This window comes from Clupea harengus, chromosome 17, assembly GCF_900700415.2.
Source record: "Clupea harengus chromosome 17, Ch_v2.0.2, whole genome shotgun sequence".
NCBI lineage: Eukaryota > Metazoa > Chordata > Actinopteri > Clupeiformes > Clupeidae > Clupea > Clupea harengus.
Window position 1 is genome coordinate 26,510,618 of NC_045168.1, and position 24,763 is coordinate 26,535,380.

Below are 24,763 nucleotides of genomic sequence, written 5' to 3' on the forward strand. Positions count from 1 at the left end.
CTCCTCTCCTCTGTGGCCAGAGAGATCTGCTGCTGCTAGTATGTACTGGCTCCATGTATCTGTTCACAGACGCATGTGGAATGCATACATGAAGCTCTCCTCCAGGCTCTGCAGATATCCAACACCTTATTGTGTTTGACATGAACTTAAAGCTGCTGCCCTCCCTCCCTCCCCAACTCTCTCTCTCTCTCTCTCCCAGTCGGATTGACTCCACGTTGATATTAAGTTTCACATTTTGGAGTTTCTTTACCAGTAATGTTTTGTAGCATCCTTGTGATTTTTTTGTTGTTAGTGGTTCATTTAATGTTGTCTATAATTTGGGCCTATTACCTGTGCAGCAGAATATAGTCTACTATTGTTGTGCGGTACTTGTCTGGGTAGGTACCCCCTGCTGTGAATGCCTATGGAGATCCAGAATCATGTCTTTGAGCTGTAATGCACCGTATAGTTTCACTAAAGCCCACCGGTGGACAGACAGTAGGGGATCTTGGCCGAGGGGCTTGTCTGTACATTTCATGATGGCATGACCTGAATCTCATATCTGAGCCTGAATGTATGGGGTGTTTTTCATATAGTAGTGTACTGCTTATAAAACTGCCCTGCACATGCCAAACTAATGGTTCCAGACATTCCAGACATTGTCACAGTGGTGAATGTGGTGATTTTTTACCCCAGTAAAAGGGGTATGTATGTCCCGTTGGTCTCTAACATGAACCCCAGGAGCCCTCATCCTGCTTTGGGGGGCATAGCACACATTCTTGTCATGACAAGGTACCCTTGCAACAATTCTTATTTGTTCAAAGGTATGGGCACGCTGCCGTCCGATCAAAGAAACCTTTGAAATCACCAAGGCAGCAGCAGCAGCAGCAGCAGCAGCATCATCATCATCATCCTCTCTCATGGCCCTCGCGGTTGGGTTGGGTTGGGTTACAGTGGACGTGGCATTTGACTAATGCTGCAGAGGGCACAGAGGTTAGCCAGATTTAAAGGGGCACTGGACTGGCAACAGCTCATTAGTTCACTGGCAGCTGGAGGCATCCCACCCGCAGGATGGCCGACCCTATAGGGGGGCGCTAATCTAATTATGACGTCCGAGAGTCCCTCTCTAATGTCAAGGCATGGAAGGGTCACCTGAGGATCTCTGTGTGAACTAGAGAGGTACCCCGAGTGCTTGGATGCCTTCCCTGACAGTGCTGTGTACGTTTGTCCCTGACATCCTCAAAAAGAACCAGGCTGGTCGAACCAATCAACCACAGTGTACACAGGGGTCAGTCAACAGAAATATCTATGAATTACCATTGATGTAAAGTAAAGTAGTGTGAAGTACAGCTATTTATCTGATATTGTTAATTATGAAATCATCTTTTTGACGTCATATTCCTCATTTTAACGAGCTGTACCAATGTTGCCCCGTGTGAACATTTAAGGATACAGGATGAAGCTGCTCTTACTTTGATGATGTGTGTCCCTCTAGTGGAGAATGAGGGAAACACACTTTCAGCAGCATCTCACCTAAATGCCTTGAGTCTTTCAATAAGGGCCATATCTTCTATTCCTTTGAATATCAGAACTAGTTGCTTACAGTGCAGCCATTAAACATATCAAACCAAATTCAACATTTCAACAGGGTCCTTACACTGTGCCGTGATGGGAGACCAATAGACATAGAGACAACTATCTAAGCTCGTCGTTCATGTGTGTGTCTGTCTACTCTGATCTCTTTCAGCCGGAGTCAACAGACTCGTCGCTGCGTGGTGGGAGTAGACCGCATCAGCAGCAGCAGGAGGAGGATGACGACGGGGACCTGAACAAGGCCCTGGAGGTGCAGCGCTTCCAGCAGATCCTCAACCCCACTCCCATTGCCCCTGACGAGCAGCACCGCGCCTGCCACCAGGAGGACATCGACAGTGAGTGAGCACCTCCACCATGGGACACACCATCAAACCACAGACAGACAGACAGACAGACAGACAGACAGACAGACAGACAGACAGACAGACAGACAGACAGACAGACAGACAGACAGACAGACAGACAGACAGACAGACAGACAGACAGCAGCTCCTGCTGGAGTTGGAGTAGATATCGTTGGGATGCGCAGTGCATTTCATTGAACCATCTCAGCAACTTGTAGAGTTGGAATGACTCAGGATAGGGAAATGAAGCATGCGTTCGTAGCATAAATTTCCCTCGGGATTAATAAAGTATCCATCTATCTATCTATCTATCTATCTATGTGTTTAACTCTTCGTATGGGGACCATTTTGCACATTTTGCTTGCAGAAACGATAGAAAAGAGAGTAACCGACAACAGCAGGTTGTTTTTGTTGCAATGATGAAGCAGCAGGAAGGAGGAAGGCAGGTGATTGTTGATTTTAGTTTATACATCCCAGTCTGCTCCCACATTTACTAATGTTTATGTTTTTGTTTTTGTTTTTGTTTTTGTTTTTGCAGATCACCGCAGCTCCTCTCATCACATCCATAAGTCTCTGTCCAAGCTCCCCGGAGACAGCAAGAGGAAGAAGAGCAACAAGAAGAGGAGGAAGGGCGGCCGCGATCACCGCAGCAGTCCCGGGCCCGGCGGAGCCCCCGCTGTAGAGGAGGGAGAGGAGGAAGAGGAGGAGGAGGAAGAGGAGGAGACCACAGACGGCAAAAGCAGCGCTGCACAGCAGGCTGAAGACAGCGACCCCAGCCGAGATGTGCAGGTGAAACACCAGACACGGCTGCTGCTCGGCACCTTTCCCACAGGCTTTAGTCCCTGAATGCCACTCAACACGACTTCATGGAAGCTGAGACGCTTGAGTTCCTTCTTTAACCCACGGTGCCCCGCTCGTATGAATGGCTGCTGAGCCGTAGTGCACAGCACTGTCCCGTTCCCAAACAATAATCTCCTGATGATGGGAATAAATGGACCCAAAGGCAGCACTCATCCGTGAAGAGAGAGAGTGGATGGCTCTTTTGGGTGCGGGAGATGAGTGAAGCTTTTTGCTGTCCCAGAGGGTAGCCTAGCCCACCACACGTGGTCCCCCCCCCACCACAGCACAGCGCATCACTTCCCCTCACCTCCTCTGTCCTGTATAGTGCATCCTTGTTAATATTTTAGGAAGGTTTCAATCATTTATTTATTGGGGGTGTGTTTTTCGTCAATATGAAATCCGAACCCATGCCTCCAAACAGCCTATTTTGACTAGACCCTTTATTGTCAGTGATTCCTTAGCAGTCAGAGCATTGATCAATATCAGTTGCAATTTCAAACAGTCTTTTCTTGTCTAGTCTTGTAGCATTGCAGACATTTGGGTGTCATAATTATTATGCAGAAAATGTAGTCTGTTTTTGTAGTATGGGTCATGAAGGGTTCATTTAATGTAGGGGTAGAAAGTTCCATTCTCGCCATGTTTGTCTGCAGTGGTATACTGTGAAAGCTGCATATTCATTGACTATATCAATCAGTTTTAACGTGAGCATTCATTTCAATGACAGTGAATGTTTTAAAGGAGATTTCACCTCCCCTTCTTGTGTTCCTCTCACCCAGTTCTTCGTGTCTTCTGAGGACCCCCAGCTGGCCTCCACTGGGGAGTCGGAGTGCCCTCACCCGCCCCGAGAGGTCTCTCTGGTGCCCACTTCAGCAGGGGGGACGGGCCCCGAGGATTCCACATCAACTGAGTGAGTTAATAATAATAATAGTAATAATAATAATAATAATAATAATAAACTTTATTTATATAGCACCTTTCATGCAAAAGAATGCAGCTCCAAGTGCTTAACAGCAAATGTATTATGTGCACAAAGACATGACGTGCACAGTGATCCACAATTGGCCCTCAGTTCAGGAAGGCCCAGAGCAAATGCCCATAGGGTAGTGATTTTACTTGTGCCACCATTTGTTTAGCAGAGGTCTGACTGTTTTCTTTTCTTGTTATGCATCCTCTCTCTTTCTCTCTCTCAAACTACCCATTATCAAACCACAGAGTTCAGTTCTACACACGTGCCTGAACTACCCATTATCAAACCACAGAGTTCAATTCTACACACGTGCCTGAACTACCCATTATCAAACCACAGAGTTCAATTCTACACACGTGCCTGAACTACCCATTATCAAACCACAGAGTTCAATTCTACACACGTGCTTGAACTACCCATTATCAAACCACAGAGTTCAATTCTACACACGTGCCTGAACTACCCATTATCAAACCACAGAGTTCAATTCTACACACGTGCTTGAACTACCCATTATCAAACCACAGAGTTCAATTCTACACACGTGCCTTAAATGAGGAGTAACATTTGGCATTGCCATGGTTTTGGTAACTGGGCAGTAGCTTTCCATTCCAAACCCTCTCGCACTGCATTATGTAGCGTCTCATTCTCCTTCTTTTCTCCTTTCTGTAACATGTTAGTCGTGAGATGCCTGCCCTGATGTTGTAAGAAGGGAGCTTATCCTTTCCCAGTCTTTTATTGAATGTGGCTGCCTGAGGCCCTCACTGTCTGTTGTGTGAGGCTGGGCCTAATGGGGTTATTTCGCGGGAAGGTCAAGAGATGGTCATGTACAGGACAACGTGTACGTTACCAAGTCACAGCTATTCAGGAAGCCAGCAGGAGGGGAATTCGTTCCTCAAAAGCCCACGTCACCCCGAACCCCATATTTCAACCCTATTTCCATGGCTACTGTCCTTCTTCTTCTTTTATATACCTTTTTTTCCTTCACCTTCTCCTCCCTTCCCTTTCTTCTTTTTACCTGTCAGCACATCCCATTGCAGTGTTAGCCTTCGGTGGGATGCGGCTCGTAGATTTCCTCGCTTGCAATTCTTTCCTTCTTTTCTTTCCGAAGACCTCTTGAGATACTCGAGCTCAGGGGGAGTAGGTCTGTTGTAGCAGGCAGAACAGTGCCAATATCCGTGGCTGAAATGTTTCAAAGGAATGTGAGGCTTGGACCCTGATTTCCTCACAAAATATTTCTGCCAATATTTGATGGTATATTTTTGGACAAGGTCATCGCAGGTGAGTGTTGTTAAAGTAGTTATCTTGGTTTTATAAGTTTGATAACACATACTCAATAGAACTTTGATGTATGTTTATGTTGTCGCAGGCTTGATATTAATTATGTGTTACATTTAACTTAAGCATTTCAGTCAAACTAATTAAGAAGACAATCTGGAGCACGAATGGTCTCAAATACTTCATGTATCGAAACCCTTTTTCATTTTCCTGTGGTATAATTTGTGTGGCACGGTGTCACTGATAGGCTAAGTCCGTACCTGCTCTTTCCACTTCTTCACACACTCTTCCATAGTTTATTCAGCGCCTCCTTCATGTATGTTACCTAGGTTACGTCCTGAAGCCCCTCTGGCAAGAGTGTCGAGCCGAAGTTACGACCTGCAGGAGCGGCGGCGCACGGGCAACATGACGGGCACGGAGCAGGCCAAGTACCAGCGCATTCCCACGGACGAGAGCGAGGCGCAGACACTGGCCTCCGCCGACCTGGACGGCATCAAGAGTGAGTCGCACAAGTGCCCGCGCTCGCTGGTGTCATTCACAGTTAGTTAGGAATCGCATTTAAACAACAGCAATGCTTTGGAAATGGGAATGTCATTTCTAGTACTTGAAAACACACACACACACACACACACACACACACACACACACACACACACACACACACACACACACACACACACACACACACACAGAATAAATGCAGTCCTTGGACGATAAGGTGTCATCCCACTCTTTTTAACCCAGGACACACCAATAATCTCCTCACTATTAGCTACCGTTTCTCAATCCAATTAAGTCTACAATTTTCCATCATGACTTGGCCTCGTAACACGGGGTCCTTCGGGGCCTATTTGAGTCGTCCTCCATCAGGGGCTTTTAATGAGAGTACCTGTGTTGAGGATCTAAACTCTCCCTGACCTGGGGATGTTTTCTCTGGCTGCTGTGTGCCAGTCCGGCATTCTGAGCTGTCCTTTTAAATTTCACTTCATCAAGCTTAAGTTTGTTCTCCTGCTGCCCTGGGGGCCTCCGGCTGCACTGTGTGTGTGTGTGTGTGTGTGTGTGTGTGTGTGTGTGTGTGTGTGTGTGTGTGTGTGTGTGTGTGTGTGTGTGTGTGTGTGTGTGTGTGTGTGTGCAGGCGTGTGTGTGTGTGTGTGTGTGCAGGCGTGTGTGTGTGTATGTGTGTGCAGGCGTGTGTGTGTGTGTGTGTGTGTGTGTGTGTGTGTGTGTGTGTGTGTGTGTGTGTGTGTGTGTGTGTGTGTGTGTGTGTGTGTGTGTGTGTGTGTGTGTATGTGTGTGCAGGCGTGCGTGTGTGTGTGTGTGTGTGTGCAGGCGTGAGTGTGTGTGTGTGTGTGTGTGTGTGTGTGCAGGCGTGTGTGTGTGCAGGCGTGTGTGTGTGTGTGTGTGTGTGTATGTGTGTGCAGGCGTGTGTGTGTGTGTGTGTGTGTGTGTGTGTGTGTGTGTGTGTGTATGTGTGTGCAGGCGTGTGTGTGTGTGTGTGTGTGTGTGTGTGTGTGTGTGTGTGCAGGCGTGAGTGTGTGTGTGTGCAGGTGTGTGTGTGTGTGTGTGTGTATGTGTGTGCAGGCGTGTGTGTGTGTGTGTGTGTGTGTGTGTGTGCAGGCGTGTGTGTGCAGGCGCGTGTGTGTGTGTGTGTGTGTGCAGGCGTGTGTGTGTGTGTGTGCAGGCGTGTGTGTGTGTGTGTGTGTGTGTGCAGGCGTGTAGGCCTCTTTCATATCGTTCCTCACAACACCTTCCTGCGGTGCTTTGAAATTAAAAGTTGTCCCAGGCACCCTGAGCGTCAGTGCTGTTGAAGGTCAACGCACTGGCAGGGGGGGTGGGGGGGGGGGATTGTGGGCACACGTGAGACAGAGGTACCCTGCCTCCTCCCCCTTCCAGCATCCATTCCCTGAACTGCATTGAGATTGTTTAGAGGTGGGTCCACTCTGTTCTTGCGTAATGGCGCACTTAACCTCCTGATAAAAATTGTGTGGTCACCAGAGAGGGTCAGCGTGTGATTAGATTACCTGGCTCCTCCTACAGGGGAGTGAACTGGACTCAACCTCTTGCAGAAAGGGGAGCGCTGCGCTCACATCATCACTGGTGTTGAAGTGAATTGCTCCATTGTGACTCGGGGAGCGCTGAGCAGCACGGACCACCGAAGGCTCCATGTGAAGTCATTGTGGAGACCCTGCTGTCTTTGCTCCTTAGAGCTCCAGCCACACAGGGGCCCTCTAGTGTGTGGTTTAGGAGGAGCCACACAGGGCCCTTTAGTGTGTGGAGACCCTGCTGCCCCTCTAGTGGGTGGTTCAGGAGGAGCCACACATGGGGCCTTTAGTGTGTGGTTCAGGAGGAGCCACACATGGGGCCTTTAGTGTGTGGTTCAGGAGGAGCCACACATGGGGCCTTTAGTGGGTGGTTCAGGAGGCCACATGTCTGTAGTACCCACTGCACTGATGTAGAGCCCCCTCTCTCTGCCCAGTCTCTAGCCCTTGTGCTAGTGTAATTAGCCTGGGAAACTCAGTTCTCTCCTCCTTTTTCCTGGCCAGTGCTCAACAGCAGGAATCATTAAAATTGATCTCTACCCTTTTGTCCGAGACCCAGGCGTGTCAGCACCTTGGCTTCCTAATAGGCCTGGATGGGCTGATCCTGTTAGGTTGGGGCCCGTGGTCAGTGGCTGCTGCCGCCCGCTAGTCACGTCTCTCCTCAGTGTCATGAAAGAACGTTGGGCCCCAGCAGATCAGGGGGTCGGTCGTGTCTATGGAATCAGAATTACAATAACGCCGCCACACCCCCTCCTGGAACCTCCTCTTGTCTGAAGACGCTGGGATTTTGCTTGACACCATCTCAGAGATATTTAGCTTGAGTGCTTGACTAGAGAATTGTCTGTAATTAAACAGAGAAATCTAGGTGCAAGGTATTCGTTTTGCTGATTTGTCTTTTTAGCGGTGACATAGGTACAGGATGACTTTAGGAAGTGGAGTCCTCTGTTTGCTACTGAGATTCCATGGTGCTGAAAAATATCATCTGAGGCGACTACAGACTCCCTAAAGTCTCACACGTAGTCCCGCTGGGAAAAGGCGGTTGCTTATGACGACGCACAAGGACCACAATCTCTTTGACACTCCCAATGGCAAAGGTAGGCTGTTGGTTAGTATCGTTCGATTGATGATTTTGTAGGACTTAGAGAATGACTTTTTTTACTCCTGCAAATGACCCTTGACCCTGCCCACTTCAATCCGTCTAGTAAGCCGGTACGGCAGAGGCAAGCAATATGAAGCCATTTTCTTTTCTTTTTTGCTTTCTTAACTAATGCTCTTCTATTGTCTCTGGGAGTTGGGGTAACTGCTGCCCAAGTGAACCAAGGGAATGAAATGTGTTTGTAAAGCCATTCCCACACTACGGTCATTGATTGGGGGAGTGACATGTAATCTAACACATAGTGTGGGAAAAGAAGACGTGAGCTTCTCCTCCTCCGTAGTCCATTGCTGAGAGTGCAGCCATCACATTCTCTTGCATACCTATGTTCCTTTGTCCCCTCATGCTGTTAGTGCTAATTAGAAGTGTCTCACCTTTAGCCAACTCTAACCCAATCAAGTAATGTCCCACCACTACCCCATCACAACACACACACACACACACACACACACACACAGTAGCACCCCGTGTGTACTTGGTGCATAGCCAGTCTTGTAACTGGATTCTCGGAGGCTGGGGGAACAGAACAAAGGTGAACAGGGCTCCCTTAATTCAGCGACTGAGATTTGATCTACTGGGTGAGGTCATCCTGACAGCAGCAAAACTAAAGCAGGGACACACTGTCCACAGTGCATAGAGGAAATTCTCGCAGGACTACCATGATGGAAGTCACCTTTTATCCTCCTAGTGATGTCCATAATCAGCGCCTGCCTGCCTGCCTGCCTGCAGGAGTACCTCTCCGGCAGAATCCTCTGCTTGCTCTGGAGCTCCTCAGACTGCTTTCTACTACGACCCTCCATGTTTCCCTATGACCCTTAGGCAGTCAGTGTTTTCACCCGAGTGTGCTAGACTCAGCTTTAAAGTTTATCACACTTGGTGTTGTGTGTGTGGAAGTGTGTGTGTGTGTGTGTGTGTGTGTGTGTGTGTGGACGTGTGTGTGTGTGTGTGTGTGTGTGTGTGTGGACGTGATGTAGTTAATATGTTATTTACAATACAAATGTGAGGTATGTGTCGGGCTTCTTACAAGAGTCTGTTATCCCACCCAACAGGAGCCTGTTTTCCTACCTAATCCACGTGATCACCAGCCTTCACTAATTGTCTCCCTCTCCCTCCCTCTCCCTCCCTCCCTCCCTCTATCCCTCCCTCCCTCCCTCTCCCTCTCCCTCCCTCCCTCCCTCCCTCCCTCCCTCAGGTCACAGATTTGAAGATGTCCCTGGCATGCGGAGACACCTGGTGCGGAAGAGCACGAAGGGCCAGGTGGTGCACATCAGCAAGGACCACAAAGAGCCCGCCACTCGCGCCCGAAAGCTGGACCGCACCCCACACGAGGTGAGCCGCTCTCTCCATGACCTGCGTGCTTCTAAATCACAGGCTTTGACCTGATACTTGGCTCTGCTACTGGGGGGATATGGTTTCATTTGTGGGTTATCTTTGGGTCTATTGGAACTCACGACAGATGTGGATCATTGCATCGTGTGACCTTTCCATCATGTGATTGGCAGGGTCCTTGGAAGTGGTCTTGGATCACTCGTTCTGTCAGATCGGAGGTTCAGTTTTGGAGTCTTCTTTTGTCTTCTGACATTTTTAAAAAACTCTGGCCAAGTTCTTGGCAAAGCCCCTGATGCCGTGTGTGTGTGTGTGTGGATGAAGAGGGGAGCAGGTGCAATTAAAAATGAATGAATGAACTTCTTTCCTTTCACACACGTCAAAGAAAGAAAGACAGATCAGCTCAGGTAACCGGACACCACGAGCGGAGATGTTTTATTAACGTTGCTCAGACCTCCCAGTGGCCAGGTAAACAACAGGTTCCTCTCAGAGAATGTACGCTAGAGAGTGGGAGTGGGAGATCGTGAAGAGAGTGTGTGTGTGTGTGTGTGTGTGTGTGTGTGTGTGTGTGTGTGTGTGGAGGTTTCTGCCCCCCCCCCCCTCGATAGAAGACCACGGGGCAGTGAGCGGTCCCTGAAGTTCTTCACACCTCCATTTCCCATCCCTCTAGTCAGTGATTCTGTACCGCTCTGCCTCTCGACCCGACGGCATGGTCCTCCTGGACTTCTCCAGTCGGGTGGCCCACCACCAGAAGGTCAGCTGTTGGACATTATGTGCCTGCCTGACTGCTTTTGAGTGTGGTGGTGGTGGTGAGCCTTGAGTGACCTGATGGACCTGTTTTTGGGCTGGAGATGCTAACGCTGCTGAGGATGTGTGTGTGTGTGTGTGTGTGCCTGCCTGCCATGTGGGTCTGGTGTTTTAATAGTGCAGTGGTGGCAACTGTGGAACTTTGGAGAGTGTCTTTCTGTGCATTAGTAGGTATTGACAGGTAACATCACGCGCAATCCAGAAATGTGAGTGTTGAGTTGAGTTGAGTGTTGTGTTGTGTTGTGTTGCAGAGCATACACCTGTGTTTCAAGTGCTGATGTAACTGACAGGGTGCTAACATGTTGAACTGCACGGTTTTCTTCAAGTTTGTTGTGAAAGTTTCCTGTTTTGTTAACGTTGTTAATGTTACTTGTTAATTGTTACTGAAGTATGAATCTTTGTCAAAAGATTTCAAGCTAATTTGCCTACCAACAAGTGATATTTGCATGGTTTTAGTTTTTCAATATTTGTGACCGTCTTTCTTTTGATATTTGGCCATGTTGCTCGTTTTGGTCCCCTGACAACTGACTCTGTGCTGAAGATGTATGACGTTTATGTGTTTGCATTTACGAGGGAATGGCTTTAACCATGCTTTTAATGATTCTAACTGACAACAAATCCATATTTATTTTGTATCGTCATTCTGGGGGTTGACTTTGTGTGTGTGTGTGTGTGTGTGTCTGTGCATGTTTTTGCGTCAGGTGTTTGTGGAGTTGAATGAACTGATCATGGACAAGAACCAGGAGATGCAGTGGAGGGAGACGGCCCGCTGGATCAAGTTTGAGGAGGACGTGGAGGAGGAGACGGACCGCTGGGGCAAACCCCACGTGGCCTCCCTGTCCTTCCGTAGTCTCCTGGAGCTCCGCAAAACCATTTCTCACGGTGAGCGAGACCCTCACCAAACACGCTTAGCAACTGTATTGTGTACAACACCAGAAAGGCAACACTGATAGCACTAAAGAAGGTGTGTAGTCGCTGAAACAATTCTGGTTATTAAAAAAAATTGCAATCAAAGAGTGAATGACAATACCTTTTATATTACAAAAAGAAAATTCCCCCAGGCAATCTGCACCTCAACAACTCCGATATGTGCTTACTTCTTCCTCAGTAATGTAGTAGGAACCACTAGACTACCCTTAGTGTGACGTTGCCTCCTCCTCCTCCTCCTCCTCCTCCTCCTCGTGTCCCCCGTAGGCGCCGTGCTCCTTGATCTGGACCAGAAGACCCTCCCTGGCATCGCTCACCAGGTGGTGGAGCAGATGATCATCTCGGACCAGATCAAAGCAGAGGACCGCGCCAACGTCCTCAGGGCCCTGCTGCTCAAGCACAGGTGAGCAGCCCACACACACGGGCACACACACGGGCACACACGGGCGACCTCCAGCTGCGTGGCCGTCTCGTTAATGATGGATTAGTCAAGGAGGGTTACCGAGAAGATGGGCTGTCGGGGGAAGGGATAGGGAGCTTGACTCAAGCCGAGTTTCAAAAGCAGAAGCCAAGACCATACTGGGAGTTTGGGTCAATTTGGTGGTGTTATTTAAGGGACCATTTAAGGGCCAAGGTGTGGTAACCTTCACAAAAGCACGTCATCGTTACGAGTGTGCCTAGAAGACACACAAAAAAGTTTTGCTCAGCTTCAGCTGTGAAATCTGTCAGTGGTGTATTTGCTGCTCAACTTGTGCTCTGACCCTTCTCCTCCTGCCGTCGCTCTCACCCCACCCCCCATAGACCAGAGCAACACCCTGTGCAGTCACTAGTCTTCCTCCTCAACCGCTTCTTCCTCCCCTCCCATAGCCACCCGAGCGATGAGAAGGAGCACGCCTCCTCCTTCCCGCGCAACATCTCCGCAGCCAGCCTGGGCTCGCTCATCCACCACCACCACCACAACAGCAGCAACCACATCTCCCAGCCCGAGACCTCCGTCACGGAGCCTCTCATGACGGGCACTGGGCACGAGGGCGAGCTGCGCATCGACATGGACAAGAACGAGGTGCACACACAGGTTGGGGCCCTGACAATACTGCCGTCATGTGTTTTTCTTTTGTTGTGATTTTTTTTTGTTTTCAGTTGGCTTAGCCTATGATTTGGAGCCTGGAGGCATTACTGCACGTTCAAACAGTTCTTGAGGTCTCTTTGGAACCCCCCCTGTAGAGAGTGGGCAAAGAAAGGAACAATTTTGCTTTAATGAATCATTCAAATATAATAATCTGCAACCAGCCAAATAAATATAGGGGTTGATTGACCATTAATCATGGACTGCACATGTTGTGTGTTGTGTTGTGTTGTGTTGTGTGTGTGTGTGTGTGTGTAGAGAACTGTAGCTGAGTTTACTCATGTTTTTAACCCATACAGAAGGACTCCATGCCATCTATTGGAATGCATAAGTCCAAATCAAAGCATGAGCTGAAACTTCTGGAGAAAATTCCGGAAAATGCTGAGGCTACAGTTGTACTTGTTGGTGAGTTTCTGTCATAGTGTAGTGGATCCAGTGGAGGAGCACAAACAACTGTTTTGTTAACAGCAGAATTCACACGTACTACATATTCCTACATATGTTATATTAGGCAGAATGCACACGTACTACATATTACTACATATGTTATATTAAGCAGAATGCACATGTACTACATATGTTATATTAAGCATGTGTTCAGAAATGGTCAGATCCAGGTCCTTCCAGATTGACACGGTTCCCCCTTCTGTCTCACTCTAGGTGCCGTGGACTTCCTGGAGCAACCCACCATGGCGTTTGTGCGTCTGCTGGAGGCCGTGGAGCTGGACTCAGTGCTGGAAGTGCCGGTGCCGGTCCGCTTCCTCTTCGTCCTGCTCGGGCCGCCCAGCACTAGCATGGATTACCATCAGATCGGTCGCTCCATTTCAACACTCATGTCTGACAAGGTGGGCTAAGAGATGTGGATACATGATCCCAAGCAGACAATGGCGCTGTGATGATCACATCACCCAGGAGTATTGTGTCCCAACAGTCAAGTTGATGGAATGATATTGTTAAAGCAAAAAGGAACTAAAACTGGTACCGTTACTTGTTATATGAAAATTCCCATCTCTGCCCATCTCTTTTTTTTACCACCTCCCTCTCCCACTCTCTCTCTCTGTCACAACATGCACAATACAAATATTGGTGGTAAAGTTTACATTTACATTTAGTCATTTAGCAGATGCTTTTATCCAAAGCGTAGTACAAAGGAGAGAACAATCAAGCCACGAGCAATATTGACCTCAATCAATCAATCAATCAATTCAATCTTATATAGCGCTTCTCTATATACCCGAAGTCGCTTTACAGAGTCCAGAGTCCAGTTGTCATTCATACACAGTCATACCGGTGGTGGTAAGCTACCTCAGTAGCCACAGCTGCCCTGGGGCAGACTGACAGAAGCGTGGCTGCCAATCAGCGCCAACGGCCCCTCCGACCACCACCAACATTCATTCATATTCATACGATGCAATGCATGTGTTTATGACCTAGTGTAACAATAAATACTATATTACGATAAATACTATATTAATATTATGAGAAATAAAAAAATACAGGAATGTAACTACTGTAAGTGCGAGTTAAGTACTAGTTAGAGGAGAAAGCATTAGAGGAAGGATAAGGAGAGGTAGGAAGAGGAAGAGGAAGAGGAAGGGAGAGGAAGTGCAAGTTAGGAGAGGAGGTGCTCTCTTCAAGAGCTTCTTAAAGGTAGAGAGGACGCCCCTGCTCTGGTAGTGCTAGGCAGCTCTTTCCACCAACGTGGAACTACGAATGAATGAATAGTATTTGAAGTTTATTGGGAGAAATACCCATATGTCCCTTGCTTTTTAAACTTTGTTTGTTTGCCTGATTGGATCTGTCCGTCTCCAACTCTTTCCTCACTCGGACTCCACAGCATTTCCACGAGGCGGGGTACCTGGCGGACGACAGACACGATCTCCTGAACGCCATCAACAGCTTCCTGGACTGCAGCATCGTGCTGCCGCCCTCGGAGGTGGGCGGGGACGAGCTGCTGCGCTCGGTGGCGCGATTCCAGCGGGAGATGCTGCGCAAGCGTGAGGAGCAGGACGAGAAGCTGCTGGCCAAAGAGCTCAAGAGCCCCGAGGAGAAAGGTGAACAGGGTGGGGAGAGGAGGGGTGGGGAGGGAGAGGGGTGGGAAGGGGTGAGCAGGACGGGGAGGGGTGAGCAGGACGGGGAGGGGTGAGCAGGGTGGAGAGGGGTGGAGAGGGGTGAGCAGGGTGGAGAGGGGTGAGCAGGGGAGGGGTGAGTGGGGTGGGGAGAGGAGGGTGTGGAGGAGAGGGGAGGGTGGGGAGGGGTGGGGAGGGAGAGGGGTGTGGAGGGAGAGGGGTGTGGAGGAGAGGGGAGGGTGGGCAGGGGTGAGCAGGGGTGAGTGGGGTGGTGAGCGGGGGTGGGGAGCTCTGCTTCCGTTTGGGATGGATGGGATTGGGAATGAGTCTGAATTGGAGGTGCCTGCAATGCTTGGTAGTAGACTGTACAGTTTCCCTACTCTATGTCTCATCAAACCTTCGTCAAGTAAAAACTGTTTCACACTGCTGAGCTTATGTTACCTTCCAGCTGGTCCTGACATCCAAGTGTGAGAATGTGAAATAACATTTAACTGTGAAAAAAACAATCAGTATCACGGCTTCCTATGATTTTACGTGTTCCGTGTTCCCTTCCCAGATTCCCTCCCCGCTGCTGGCAAGCCCAGCGATGACCCTCTCCAGCGCACGGGTCGGCTGTTCGGGGGGCTGATCCGAGACGTCCGCCGCCGCTACCCCAAGTACGTCAGTGACTTCCGGGACGCGCTGAACGCGCAGTGCATGGCCGCCGTCATCTTCATCTACTTCGCGGCGCTCTCGCCTGCCATCACCTTCGGCGGGCTGCTGGGGGAGAAGACGGAGGGGCTGATCGGCGTGTCGGAGCTCATCGTGTCCACGGCCATCCAGGGGGTGCTCTTCTGCCTGCTCGGGGCGCAGCCCCTCCTGGTGGTCGGCTTCTCCGGACCGCTGCTGGTGTTTGAGGAGGCCTTCTACTCAGTGAGTGCAGTCAGTCACTTCAGTGTCTAGGCCTTCTACTCAGTGAGTGCAGTCACTTCAGTGTCTAGGCCTTCTACTCAGTGAGTGCAGTCACTTCAGTGTCTAGGCCTTCTACTCCGTGAGTGCAGTCAGTCACTTCAGTGTCTCTCTTTGTCTTGCTCTCTTTGGGTCTTTTTTCAGGTATTATGAGAATTTTGCTTCATTTGTCCATCCAGGTGTGTTAGATAGTTCAGTTAATGTAATACGCGGTAGGACTGATGTAGTAGTAGTAGTAGTAGTAGTAGTCCTTTATTGTTACAGTACAAGTACACAAGTACCAGCAACATAGCCTGTCGCATAGTAAACTAGCGAAAATAGCAATCCCCCCCGTCAATACATATATACACATACATCTGACAAGGGGGTAGACAGGACGGGAAGACAAGGTTGAGGGAAGAATTGCAGCATAAACATGAGGAAAGGGAGGAGAGAAAAAAAAGGCGACCCCCAGACTATGCTCCTAGAGGAGTACAGTGTGGGAGCAGGAAAAAAAACCACCTCAGCACATAAGCACATACATTTTACAACATGACAGAACTCAAGACTTGCAACGGGGAGGGGGGATGGAGGTAAGCCAGCGCAAACAAGAACTGGTCTGATGGTGGAAACTCTTGTTTAGATGGAAAGATGACGTTTTCTAAAGCGGTTGTTTTTTTGTCCCCCCACTGCAGTTCTGCAAGGCGAACAGCGTGGAGTACCTGACAGGCCGGGTTTGGATTGGCTTCTGGCTCGTCATCATAGTCCTGCTCATGGTGGCCTTTGAGGGGAGCTTCCTGGTGCGCTTTGTGTCTCGATTCACTCAGGAGATCTTCTCCATCCTCATCTCCCTGATCTTCATCTATGAGACCTTCTCCAAACTGGGCAAGGTACGACTGCTGGGCTGGAGGCTGGATTAGTGTGTGAAGGTGTTTAGAAGGTGTTGATCTTCTGCTGATGACTGAACACTGGAGAAAAACCTTCTACTATGGGATGCTTAAATGAAAAAGGGTTAGGCATGATGTCATCCTCTCATATTTCAGATATTCCTGCATCACCCGCTGAAGCGATGCACCATCACCGATGGCAACAGCACTGCGGGCAACAGCACATTTGAGAATATCACCTACAGTGCGTTACCCGGCAACAGCAACAGCACCAGCAACAGCACCAGCACCAGCACCGGCACGCCCGTGGTCAGCGGGGAGCCCAACACAGCCTTGCTGTCGCTGGTGCTCATGTCCGGAACTTTCTTCATCGCATTCTATCTGCGCAAGTTTAAGAACAGTGCATTTTTTCCTGGCAGGGTAAGGCCATGCGAGCACAACATGAGATGTTTTTTAACCGTGTCGTAAAACACTGAGGTTGGCATTCCTCTGCATTTTTGATGATTTCCCCTGTCTGTTGTGTGGCTCTCGGCAGCTTCGCAGGGTGATTGGGGATTTTGGCGTCCCGATTGCCATCCTCATCATGGTCCTGGTGGACTACAGCATTCAAGACACGTACTCACAGGTAAGGCTTACACAGCATACTGTCCAATAGCAGAGATATTACATTCTGTTGTTATCTTTCAACACAGATGCAAGATTGAACGAGGCAAATTGTCAAATAAAGCGCATTTTAGCACGAGAAGCCTATATGTTTCAAAAAATGCGAGTCTTTTTAAATATATGATGTTATGCATTTCATCCTCTTCCAGAAACTGAGCGTGCCCAGTGGGTTAAGCGTGACCAGCCCGGAAAAGCGTGGCTGGTTTATTAATCCTCTTGGCATGAATGACCCTTTCCCCATCTGGATGATGGCCGCCAGCATCCTCCCCGCTCTGCTGGTGTTCATCCTCATCTTCATGGAGACTCAGATCACCACGTATGTCATGTGAATGTCTCCGACACTGTCTCCGCTCTTAGCTCTTAGCTCTTAGCTCTTCCTCCAGCCTCAAGGGCAAGGTCTTCCTCAGCCTGGCACTGAGATGCCATATAGCACACATAACCAGTGATCACAGAAACTGAAGAGACAGCCAGAGATCTTACAAGTGCATTTCCTGTGGCAAGCATCTCATTCCACTACGAGATTGCAGGATGTGTTGTCATGTTGACCGGCATGTTCATAGTTGAACAGGACTGACCATATGAACAGTATTTGAAACCATGTTCACAGACACATTCACGTGTCCTGATTTTCTTCTTTTTAATTGACCTCGGTCAATCACGTCTCTTTAGGTTTACTTAAAAGATGACTCTTTTTCTCTGTCTGTCTGTGTGAATACTTCATATCCTCATGTCATCTTAAACCAAAGCCCCTCTCTCTCTCTCTCTCTCTCTCTCTCTCTCTCTCTCTCTCGCTCTCTCTCTCTCTCACTCTCACTCCTGTCTTTCACTCCTGTCTTACTCTCTCTCTCTCTCTCTCTCTCCTGACTTGCTCTCTCTCTCTCTCACTCTCCTCCACTCTGTCTTGTTACAGCTTAATAGTCAGTAAGAAGGAGCGGAAGTTGGTCAAGGGCTCTGGCTTCCACTTGGACCTGCTGGTGATCGTGGTTCTGGGGGGCACCTGTGCCTTGTTTGGCCTGCCCTGGATGGCTGCGGCCACCGTGCGCTCCGTCACCCACGTCAACGCTCTCACGGTCATGAGCAAGGCCGTCGCCCCCGGAGACAAGCCGCGCATCCAAGAGGTCAAAGAGCAGAGGGTGACGGGGCTGCTGGTGGCCATCCTCGTAGGTGAGTACCCTCAGGAGGCTCGTGTACTCATGCACAATACACAATACACAGTGCAAAATGGCTAGGATTTAAGCTCTGTCGAGATGAACACTGTGTTGGTGTACTGTTGGTATATTAGGCTTTTGATAACTTTTTAGTACTATTTTAATCAGTGAATCAAATCTCCTAACTTGAACATTATTACACCTTATTATGACTTATTATCCTGTTTTATTCTGTTCCTTCTTCTGTTTTCTAGGTTTGTCGATTGTGATCGGAGACCTTCTGCGCCAGATCCCCATCGCAGTCCTGTTCGGGATCTTCCTGTACATGGGCGTGATGTCGCTCAATGGCATCCAGCTGACGGAGCGCATCCAGCTGCTGCTCATGCCTCCTAAGTACCACCCCGACCACATCTATGTGCGCAAGGTGAGGACTGGGCACAGCGCTTTCTCATGGTCTCAGGTCAACACAGACAGACAGACAGACAGACAGACAGACAGACAGACAGACAGACAGACAGACAGACAGACAGACAGACAGACAGACAGACAGACAGACAGACAGACAGACAGAGAGAGAGAGACAGACAGACAGAGAGAGAGAGACAGACAGACAGACAGAGAGAGACAGACAGACAGAGAGAGAGACACAGACAGACAGAGAGACAGACAGACAGACAGACAGAGACAAAACTTTTTCATGTAACTTTTGATGTAATCACTCTCATGACTTATAATAAGCTCCAGTATTATCACAACCAGTTGCACCAGCCCTGTAACAGGCCTGTCAGAACTGTGGTGTTCCCTGGTCTCTGCAGTACGGGCTGCAGTGGGTAATAAGCCCATGATGACTGGAGCTCTTGATCTGACTGTGGGTAATACACCCATGATGACTGGAGCCCATGATCTGACTGTGTGAGTCTGCACCTCTCCCCCCCCCCCCCCCCCCCAGGTGAAGACGCTGCGCATGCACCTGTTCACAGCGCTGCAGGTGGTGTGTCTGGCCGCACTGTGGGCGGTCATGTCCACCGCCGCGTCACTGGCCTTCCCCTTCGTCCTCATCCTCACCGTCCCCGTCAAGATGTTCCTCATGCCACGGATCTTCACTGCCAGAGAGATGCAATGTGTGAGTTCACCACACAGAACCACAGATGCTTCTTCACACACCACACGTTCACCACACAGAACGGCAGAAGCTTCTTTCACACACCACACTCTGAGTTCACCACACAGAACAGCAGATGCTTCTTCACACACCACACAAAACCACAGATGCTTCTTTCACACACCACACAGAACGGCAGATGCTTCTTCACACACCACACTCTGAGTTCACCACACAGAACAGCAGATGCTTCTTCACACACCACACAGAACAGCAGATGCTTCTTCACACACCACACGTTCACCACACAGAACAGCAGATGCTTCTTCACACACCACACGTTCACCACACAGAACAGCAGATGCTTCTTCACACACCACACGTTCACCACACAGAACGGCAGATGCTTCTTTCACACACCACACTCCTACACAAATGTTCTTGGTGGCTTAAAGTGATATCCCAGTTGGTTAGATACTAGCAACAACAGATCAATATGTTCTTGCTATTGCTATTGTTCTTTCATCATAAAACACTTTATACTTTACAGTATCCTGCAAATTGTGAATTAAATGTAGTGAATGAAATGACTAGTACATGTTTCTGTATTTAAACAATGCTGAGAGAGTCTGCTGTTCTCCGCTCCTCCTCAGCTGGACGCAGATGACGCTGAGCCCACCTTTGACGAGCGCGAGGGCCAGGACGAGTACACAGAGATGCACATGCCTGTGTGAACCACGCCCCGCCCCGCCACGCCACGCCCACACCTGATCCCCCCCCCCGCCCAATGGGATCTCTCTGTCCCACCCGCCACTCCATTCCAACGGCCAATGACCATAAGTGCCTTAGGGGAGCGCTCTCTGAAGAAGCCGCCAATCTAAACAGACGCACAGAACACGCACAATACCCACTTAAACCCTCTCTCGTTCACGGTTAATCACCTTTGCATCTCTTTTTGAAGACTTCCAGACACAAGAAGGCAGCTGGCAGAAAGAAAATGAAGTAGACTCCCTAACCGAAAGCCTTTTCTGCTTCTCTCTGGCCCCTCAGAAAGCGCCCGTCCACGTTCTCTTCTCTCCAGATGAAGGATGCCTTGGCCCTATGGTGGTGACTGGCACAAAGGTTGTCATGTCAACCGTAAGGAGGTTGTCTGGGCACAGAGAATATTCTTCCTATTAGAAGAAAAACTAGTGTTCCCTATGGTGGAAGATATATAATAGCAACTGGACACCACCCGCCTCCTCCGGCTAAGTAGTGTGGCTTAGAGGTTGATGATGTCAGATGTTTTGTAATATTTATTTTTGTACACGTCACTACACATTTCAGAAGGGCTCACTAGAGGAAAAGATGAACCTCTGCTGCATTTTAACATCTCTATGTTTCAACTACCGTTCCTTTTTGCTGCATACCCCATAGGATGTGTGTTCTTTCCACCCTCGTTTCTATGGTCTGATATGAAGCATCATTGTACCAGAGAGAGTGTTTTAGGTATATGTAGCTTGATCACATGGGCGTTACTATGGTGATATGATCCCCTGTTATCACTGTGCTGAATATTTCAGTGTTTGCCAATCTCAGGCCTGCAGCATGATGTAATGTGATGGTTCTTCTCAGACTCACTGCTACATTGTGTTCCAGTGGAAAATAACTGACTTTGTGCAGCAGTTTAAATGTATGTGGTATATCATATCCATCTGTCTGTATCTGTAATCTGTAATCCCTCCTCAGTATCTCTGTAGCTTTTCACTCTCTTATGATGTCAGTTTATTGGGAGTCCCTAGGTAACACTAACAATCTAAGACACTTGATGATTGCACTTAGTAGCAACCGCAGGCTTAATGCTGCCTAACCCTGCTTCTGCTGTTCTCCTTACTGGACTTGGCGAGCATCCAGTCCAGATCAGCTTGGCACGCACGCATTGGTGTATTACAGTTTTGGTATTTAAAACTATTAATTATGTTATTGTTTGGGGAGTATTGCTGGTGTCTCACACTTTCAGAAATGGTGGAACTAGAATTCTTCTAGAAATTTTAGGTTTTGGGAATTTTCTTGAATCATGCTATATAATCCAATAACACACTCAAGTGCCAATCGATCAAATTCTGTGAGAATGCAATCGGGTTCTTTTGGTGATCTCTTCCTCTAGCTCTGTTTTCAGTTGACGTGATTGGCTGGTTATTCATAGGAATGCCTCTAGCCACTGCACCCCCTGCAGTTAGGGTAGCAGTGATGATTCACCGGGGTCTAAGGAGGGGGGGGGGGGGTCATCGTTGGCTGTTACGGGCCGCATATTAAATTGGCCCAGAAGGAAGCTTAACTTCAAGGTCATTTTCAATGTATTATTGCTTTTTTGTCTGTCTGATATGTTATCTTTTTAGTTTCCTTTGTATTTTAGACATACATCTGTATATATTTAGAATGTTTTCAGAACAAGTTATCTTCCACGGTGGCTTTCTCTGAATTCGTCGAAGTGCTTCAGCTGGTCAGAAAGTGCTCTTAACATTCCACACGTAGACGTAGTTTGCTTGCTTGCTTGTTGATTTTGAAGTAATGTATTAAACATAATTGACAGCACAAGGCAGATTTAAGAGAAAACGGAACAATAAACGCTGTTTTTGACTAATTAGAGTACATTAAGATAATATCATGTTTCCTTTCCATATCTAAGGATCAGTTGGACTCTTTGTGAGGTTATATTTTTGGAATAAATTATTAATGAAGAGCTATAAATATAATTTTTTTAAATACAGATTTTTATCTTTGAACACAGAACTGGATTCTTTTGTAGGCCGAGTTCTTTTAATCGTTTGCCTTCCCCTGCTTTGGCCATGTCTACGCTCCTCTATAAAGAGTGTTCTGACTATATTGTCCTCACTGAAAGTGTACGGAGAGTGCCATGTATTTGTCCCTTGCATCATCTGTACTTATATCGTTCATTTTTTTTTGGGGGGGGGGGGGGACTTCTAGTATCATCATGTATGAGAAAGATGTGTGGGTGATGTGATCATGATTTTTTTTTTTATTATTATTATGCACAATGTTGTGTCTAAAGGTGTATTATCTCAAGTTAAAGCTGACATCCATCCATCTATCCATTCATCTATTCATTTCAGACACATTGAATTAGTTTCCAACCTGCTACAAAAGTCCAGTGTGGATTTGTAGGCATGTCGTATCTGATTCAATCACAACATGTATCTCTTTTTGGCTTACCTTATCTGTGTACATGTATGTAGTACATGGATAAAAAATAAAGTAATTTTGTATTTATGCTCTGCATTTGTGTCAACCCATTTTTTGTAACTTCCCAAGAATGAGGATTTACAGTCGTGTGTGTGTGTGTGTGTGTGTGTGTGTGTCCTACGTACTATCAAACCTACACATTGGTATGAGGGATAGACAAAGCACATGGCCTCTGTAATCAGGTAGTGAGATTTCATACCACACAGCTTTGAGCTCCCTGATCTCCATTACATGTACACAAAGAAAACAAGAAGATGGAGGCATATATTAACTGAAGATGGTTGGATTTATTGCCGCCACAACTGTACACTCAAGGTCTATTTAGGGTGCGTTTGCTTGCCTTTTTTTGACTGTTTGAAGTCCCAACTTTATCTACAATGCAGTATGAAGTGTATAGTTACTGACATACCCTTTGCATGTTTGGGATTTTCTGGATGATATTTTTTGATGGGGAACTATATGAAAACTAATATTAAAAGATGAAGCCAATAAGACATTATTTTATAAAATGAACAGGATGTTGACGTAATTAAAGTCAGTCAACCTACAGGTGCCGTCAAAAGCTACTGTAGTGCTGCTGTGGTTTGGCTTGAATGTGGGTGGGAAAACATCTAAGCAAATTCAATGCCTAATTAATGTAGCCTTCTGTGAAGCGCCTGTCAAGTTGAGAGGAGTGTATCTTTCTCAACGTCTGGACATGCCAGACTCCTTTTGATACCAAACTGGAGTTCCTGTCAGTGTTGTATAGTAACGAAATACTTCGTTACTGTACTTAAGTCGTTTTTTTTTTTATATCTGTACTATACTTTACTACTTATATTTCTGTTTACTTTTACTTCGCTACATTTTTGCAAAGAAAACTGATACTTTTACTCCGATACATTTCCCCTGAAACCTTCGTTATTCGTTACAAATTCAAATCAGCTTTAGAAAAAAAATTAATCATGAGAGTGATGAGACCAACGACGGGGACTGTGGTAGTAGAACACAGACTGCAAGCAGGTTTGGCGAATCAGTGGTCCTAGCGAATGTTAATGCGCTATTGACCGTTCGCAAAAGCCCCCTTAGTCACTGTTGCTACGTCTTTTGAACTCGTTCATGCACAACACTGTCTGTCAGTGATTCTTTTTGGAGTAATATCTCCGCGATATCTTCCAGAACAAGGCAAAATGGACTGCAATATGCAGTGGAAGGATATATCCAAAACATTAAGATCAACAACGAAGGGGACACAACAATAATCGAAGCAAAAGCATTCAGGTCTCAATCAAAAAATGAGAAACCCCACGACCTCTTCATTAAATGCCACCAGCACAACCTTGTAGACTAGTCATGTTCTTTCACCGCTGGGTTAGATCTGTATATAATATTTCAAGCTAGCTACCTACAAAGATTATTATTATTCTTTATTCAATCTCTGGCGAGGTATCTAGCTAGCTAGCTAGGATGGTGACAATCTAAAGTACAGAACAGTAACGTAGCAGTGTGGAGCAAGATAGCTGCTAGTAACGTTATTGTTCAAGGGATGTGTGTGCATGTTGCTGAAAGTATTTCAGTCACTGTACTGATAAATTGCTTGTAAAACTGATGATCCTGATGTAATGCTATGGCTTTGTATCAGATCGCCAGGTTATTGCTCTCAGGTTGTGCCTTATGCATACCTTGGGATACTCAGGAGTAGGTTGCCTATTCACAAAATGTTACAATGTGCTGCTTTAGTATTGCCAATTGTGTTCAAATAAGGCCCAGTTTATAAGTATGCTCATTCTAGTCGGAATAAACTTCATAATTCTCAAAATTCTGACCCTTTGCTTTTTTATTAACAGCATTTACTTGTACTTTTACTTTCAATACTTAAGTACTTTTAATATCAGAAAATTACTTTTGATACTTAAGTACAGTAAAGATCAGATACTTTAAGACTTTTACTCAAGTAGTATTCTAAAAGGTTACTTTTACTTTTACTTGAGTCATTTTCCAGTAAGGTATCTTTACTTTTACTCAAGTATGGCTTTTGGGTACTTTATACACCACTGGTTCCTGTTTCATCTACTGTCACTGGTTCCTCTTATAGTCATGGAAGATTCTGGAGCAAATGGAACAAAGAGTATCACTATCAGTATTAGCAAAATAACCTCTTCTTGTAGTGTTTACTCTTCCCATGGGTTGGGATAGGTTCAAAGTTAATGTTTAGCTAAAAATGTCTAGTCCAAGAGATCGCTCTACACACTCAGAAGTAGACCCCAATCTGTTGGAAAGATGGCGTTTCTCCTGACTGTCCTGCTGCTGGCTGCTGGAGTCTTGAGCTGCACTGAAGCCCAGGAGGCCTACAGTAAGCTGTCCGA

The 24,763-nt window shown here is 47.3% G+C and overlaps 1 protein-coding gene across 1 annotated transcript in view; it reads left to right on the forward strand.

The window, feature by feature from the left end:
- slc4a2b (solute carrier family 4 member 2b) overlaps window positions 1-20,373 on the forward strand; it is a 38,215-nt gene extending 17,842 nt beyond the window's left edge. Inside the window, exons 3-22 of the mRNA XM_031584278.2 lie at window positions 1,727-1,907; window positions 2,455-2,705; window positions 3,533-3,663; window positions 5,331-5,500; window positions 9,386-9,522; window positions 11,028-11,208; window positions 11,521-11,656; window positions 12,121-12,328; window positions 12,679-12,784; window positions 13,040-13,224; window positions 14,217-14,433; window positions 15,005-15,360; window positions 16,071-16,265; window positions 16,419-16,682; window positions 16,798-16,887; window positions 17,075-17,241; window positions 17,836-18,089; window positions 18,328-18,497; window positions 19,023-19,196; window positions 19,829-20,373. Coding sequence (XP_031440138.1) covers window positions 1,727-1,907; window positions 2,455-2,705; window positions 3,533-3,663; window positions 5,331-5,500; window positions 9,386-9,522; window positions 11,028-11,208; window positions 11,521-11,656; window positions 12,121-12,328; window positions 12,679-12,784; window positions 13,040-13,224; window positions 14,217-14,433; window positions 15,005-15,360; window positions 16,071-16,265; window positions 16,419-16,682; window positions 16,798-16,887; window positions 17,075-17,241; window positions 17,836-18,089; window positions 18,328-18,497; window positions 19,023-19,196; window positions 19,829-19,909 — 3,654 coding nt within the window. The 3' untranslated portion in view covers window positions 19,910-20,373. The remainder of the gene's footprint in view (window positions 1-1,726; window positions 1,908-2,454; window positions 2,706-3,532; window positions 3,664-5,330; window positions 5,501-9,385; window positions 9,523-11,027; window positions 11,209-11,520; window positions 11,657-12,120; window positions 12,329-12,678; window positions 12,785-13,039; window positions 13,225-14,216; window positions 14,434-15,004; window positions 15,361-16,070; window positions 16,266-16,418; window positions 16,683-16,797; window positions 16,888-17,074; window positions 17,242-17,835; window positions 18,090-18,327; window positions 18,498-19,022; window positions 19,197-19,828) is intronic.
- Window positions 20,374-24,763: the final 4,390 nt, after the last annotated feature.